The 5,030-nt window shown below is 40.0% G+C and overlaps 1 protein-coding gene across 1 annotated transcript; it reads left to right on the top strand.

Annotated features, from left to right (window-relative positions):
• Window positions 1-1,524: 1,524 nt before the first annotated feature.
• zdhhc22 (zDHHC palmitoyltransferase 22) lies at window positions 1,525-4,191 on the top strand. Its single transcript, XM_077621355.1, has 3 exons — window positions 1,525-1,614; window positions 3,159-3,716; window positions 3,802-4,191. Exons 2-3 carry the CDS (start codon window positions 3,161-3,163, stop codon window positions 4,071-4,073), a joined length of 828 nt encoding a protein of 275 aa, XP_077477481.1. The 5' UTR covers window positions 1,525-1,614; window positions 3,159-3,160; the 3' UTR covers window positions 4,074-4,191.
• The last annotated feature ends 839 nt before the right edge of the window (window positions 4,192-5,030 follow it).

Here is a 5,030-nt window from a genome sequence, read left to right as displayed (position 1 = left end):
AACAAGCAAATCATGCATTTTAAAATTGGGGTGTGTTGACAATGGACAAATTAATAGCAAACCATTAGCTTTATAATTATGGTAGAAGTATTTTTATCATGTATTACCGAAAACCAACAATTAAATATATTTGTTCCTATGTGTTTCATTTTTTAAAATTTGAAGTACTGAAAATAAATGAATTTTCCAAATCTAATTTTAGCAAAATTATTTCCCCCATGTATTTAGATAGGATTACGGAATAATGTTCCATTTATTTGGGATTGAGTATATTTAGTCAGTTATTTTGACCCTCATGCAACAATGAGTAGTAAAGTCAGTATACTATGTACTATAGTACTTTAAATTCAATCAAAACATGCGCTTATCATGACTTTTATAAGACAACAGAGAGGCTGCAGTGCTATCTGCTGGGAAATAGTCTTCATTGCACTTTTCGACCCTACACTAATTTTTTTTTTGAAAGCTACGCATTTAAATTTAAAAGGGATGCAATTATGTGCCCCATTAAAGCATTTGGTTTGATACAGTAGTAATAATAATAAAAAACACAGTCATTTTGGTGTAAAAAAGAATGAATCATCATATTTTTGCTTGTCATTTAAAAAAAAATCCTATTTAATGCCATATATCATGTATTATCATACACCAGTGTCTCATTCTAATACATCATTCATTAATTTCTATACCGCTTATCCTCACAAGGGACGCGGGGGTGCTTGAGCTTATCTCAGCTTTCTACAGACACGCTGAATTGGTGGCCAGGCACGGACAACCATTCACGCTCATACAAATATATATATATACCTAGGGGGAATTTAGAGTGTTCAATCAGCCTACCCTCCATGTTTTTGGAATGTGTAAGTAAATCGGAGTACCCAGAGAAAATGCACCCAAGCCCAAGAAAATCATGCAAACTCCAAACAGCGAGGACCGACCTGGAATCGAACCCCTGACCTCTGAACCATGAGGCCGACACGCTAATCAATCTTCCAGCTATTACATCAAAATTATTTCAAATGTATTGATATGTTTATAGCAGTGTTTCTCATTACACCAAGATTTTCTTCTCAAATGATAATCCAGTTAGTGCAGTGGTGCCGAATACACGGCTCTCGAGCCACATGCGGCTCCCGGCCAAAACAAATGTGTCTCTTTGCTTCTTATCATATTTTGTATACTCTGTGGCTCTTTGCCTCGTTTCATATTTCCCTTATTACATCCTCTCTTAAAACACACTCAAATTCATCAGGGCCCATTAGAAAAAAATAACAAAATATATTTTTAAATTAATTTGGCAGATTGGATTTTTTTATGCTGCTTCTGACGTAAAGTGGGGCTCTCTGACCCTCATAGATTAAAATGTTGGCTCTTTGTGTCCAACATGTTTTCCACCCCTGTATTAGTGGAAAAGAGACATGGATAAAAACCAAAGAGTGGGGAGAGAGGGCAGGACGAATAACGGAGAACTAAAACATCCTCGCCAGCAGGAGGCGATGGCGTTAGACACTAACTTGGCACGAGTAAATAATGTTAACCGTGAGGCTCGGCTGGTGGCTGCACTTCGGTACAGCTCCGTGGTGCTGAAACAGACAGCTCCTCCCACGGTTGCAGGTACGCGACCATTCTCGTTTCATCCACCATCGTCTCCATCGCCGTCGTCTTTTCACAAATAACTGTGTTTTTAATTTCATTTTTTGTTTTAGTCAATCTTGGAGAGCGTAGGGTAGCACTAAGTTGAGGTGTGTGTGTCCAAGTGAAAAGTGGTGGTGGGTCATCCCCGTGTTTTTTCGTCGAATCTCTCTACCATGAGCATATCTCTGTTTTTCCATAGAAATGCTACATTCAGGTGTAGGTTAGCAGGGCACCGTGGCAGGGGGCGAGGTATTTTTGGTCCACCCGTGGCCCCTAAGGGCATGGGGAACCCAATTTAATCAAATGAGTTTTCTCTCTATCTCGCTCCCTTTCCCTCTTATCTATATAGTTGAAAAAAAAAATCATACTGATGAAATATGCTTTATCATTTACATCATCTTGATTTAAATGTTGGTTTTTAAACAATGTTTTTTTTTGTTTTGTCACCTGAAATATATCCTCCTATTTAAAAAAGCTTTCAATCTTCCTGGTTAACATATTAGATTGAGTCGGATTTTCAATTGCAATGCTATTTCACTTGAATTGCATTTATTTTCTTATAGACAGGGGCACTTTTATAGTTATGTACATATTTTATATATACAGCCTCCTAGCAGGAATCGAGCCCGTCTTAGGTGAGTGAACCTCTACGGTCTACGCCATCAGGCAGCTTAAAGAAAAAATATTGTACCAAAATAGCTTGTGGAAACATACATTACATGTAAAAGATATATACCAAAACATTATATTACTGAGGTCTTATCTAAGTCCTAATAATGTATAGAAATCGCATTGAGTTGTATCATTGTTTTTCCTATATAATAGTGATTAACATGAAAAGACACACTGTTAAAGGCTTTTTATCAATGTCAATAATGAGCATTATTGATGGCTTACTTTTTTATATCATGAGAGCAACATCTGCTTTCTTGTTGCATTTTGCTGAGATTACGTATAAGAGAACCTTGAAGCAACATTCATTTAATTGCTTAACTTATGCTGACATTGACATCACCAGATGTCCAATCTGTAAACATGTGACCGCCTCAAATTCTTAAATACTGATTATGAAACAAAAAAAACCTGTTTGTGAAATCAGTAGTAAAAACTTTGTACCACAACAATGTCGATTTATTCAAAACGAGGGAAATGTTAGCAAAAGAATCTTGCAATTTCTCAACATTTGACAAGTAGCAATTTTACCATTTTAGCAAGAAACAAAGTCAATGTACATGATTTGGCTTTGTGGACCACACAAAATGATGCAGGAGGCCAGATCTGATCCCTGGGTCTTAAGTTTGTGATCTAGAGGGGGTCATATTTATTACACAAAACATCTAGATTCTGAGGCAATTCAGAACGCATTCAATTAAATGACAAAAACAAAAATATGTATATAAAATAATCTTCACCAGAACATGAAATCAATGTGTGCAGTTTGCGACATTTGTGTTTTCAAACTCAAAAGTTAACAAGAAAATGGTATCGTGATTAGCTGTTTTGCGCCATTCCCCCCCACACAGGCATGTTCACCCGGATGCTGAAACTGAGGCTTCTCAATGCAGTGGCCCCAGCATACTTTTTCACGGCGACAGTGGTCACCTTCATCCTGCACTTTGGCTTCTTCATTCCTACAATCTTCCCGAGTCCCGCAGCCTCGTCAGGAGGCTCCACAACCGTACACACCTTAATTTTTCTTTTTCTGATGTTCAACGCGCTTGGGAATTACACAATGACTATCCTGTACCCCGCGGCGAGTGCTAACGAAACAACTGTCCCGGTGTGCTCCCCACACTGCTCGGACAAAGTGGACGCACATTACCTTCTAAACGGGCGCCACTTCTGCAAACTGTGCAAGAAAGTGATCCTCAAACGGGATCACCACTGCTTCTTCACTGGGAATTGTATCGGCAACAAAAACATGCGCTACTTCATCATGTTTTGCATCTACACTTCGTGCACTTGCTTGTATTCGCTGGTTCTTGGTGTGGCCTTCCTCACTGTGGAGTACTCCATCTCTTTTGAGAACCCGTTGACCTTTTTGACTCTTCTTCCTCTCTCCACTGGATACTTCTTTACAGGTGAGTTTTCCATTTTTTGTGGACAACAAAAATTTGACTTCATGACGACGCATGATGACCAGAGAATTCCTACTTTCCTATTCAGGAACGATATCTGGCCTGCAGCTTTTTCTGGTCCTGATGTTGTACGTGTGGCTGGGGATCGGGCTGGTGTGCGCGGGCTTCTGTTGCCAACAAGTGCTGCTGGTGGCCCGAGGCCAGACCTGGTGTCAGATGCAGAGGGGGCAGTTGGTGGAGAACCGATGCCCGTGGCGAAGCAACCTCACCGATGTGTTCGGAACCAACTGGGCGCTGGGCCTCATTCTGCCTGTGCACACAGCAGAGATCTACTCTGAAGAGCCACTAAAGCAAGACTGATTATTTATTTATGTCAGCAACTTCCAATAAGTCACACAATCTGTTAGAACTGCTCTGGAGGGACAAATTATTTTCATACAAAACAACGTTAAAACTGCTCAACAATGTTGTAGGGTACTCGGACGTTTCGTCGAAAGACGTTTGTTCCCCGGACGTTTGGTCCCCGGACGTTTGGTCGACCGGACGTTTGGTCGACCCGACGTTTGGTCGACCGGACGTTTGGTCGACCGGACGTTTGGTCGAACGGACGTTTGGTCGACCGGACGTTTGGTAGAATGGACGTTTGGTCGCCGGGTTGTTAGTGTTGAAACCAGCTCTCAAAATTATAATCATGAGAGAGAGAGTGAATTTAATATCTAAATATCTAATATCAAAATATCAACAGTAAACTCTGTCATAATTTGACAGCGAGCGAACCCGGCGACCAAACGTCCGTTCTACCAAACGTCTGTTCTACCAAACGTCCATTCTACCAAACGTCCGGTCGACCAAACATCCGGGGACCAAACGTCCGGGGACCAAACGTCTTTCGACGAGACGTCCGGTCACGATGTTGTAGGCCTCAAAACAAGTAAAATAAAATAAAGGTAGAGTTTGAACGGCTTTGTAATGACACAATTTAAAATATACTTTGTTTTAAAAATCGACTGCTGTCCCTGAATGGATTGTGTTTTTCATATTTTAAAACAGAAAGAAGAGTACAGTTTAGTACAGGAATAACAAAATGATATATTAAAATACACAGCTAATCAACATTTGAAGAGAATCCTACTGGAGAGGGAACATGGAGTTTATAGAGTGACAGACTAGCTAAAAGTGTTTAATAGCTATTGCTGGCAGGCAGATTTGCTTCAATAGTTGCTACCTATCAGACTGAAAAATAAACCTGCTGTTTTTGCATATACCAATTAAAACACTATAGACTATCGCTTTTTGTTGAAGTGATTGATGATCGTA

The sequence above is a fragment of the Stigmatopora argus genome, chromosome 15 (assembly GCF_051989625.1).
Source record: "Stigmatopora argus isolate UIUO_Sarg chromosome 15, RoL_Sarg_1.0, whole genome shotgun sequence".
Lineage (NCBI taxonomy): Eukaryota > Metazoa > Chordata > Actinopteri > Syngnathiformes > Syngnathidae > Stigmatopora > Stigmatopora argus.
This window is presented reverse-complemented; position numbering and strand designations above follow the sequence as displayed.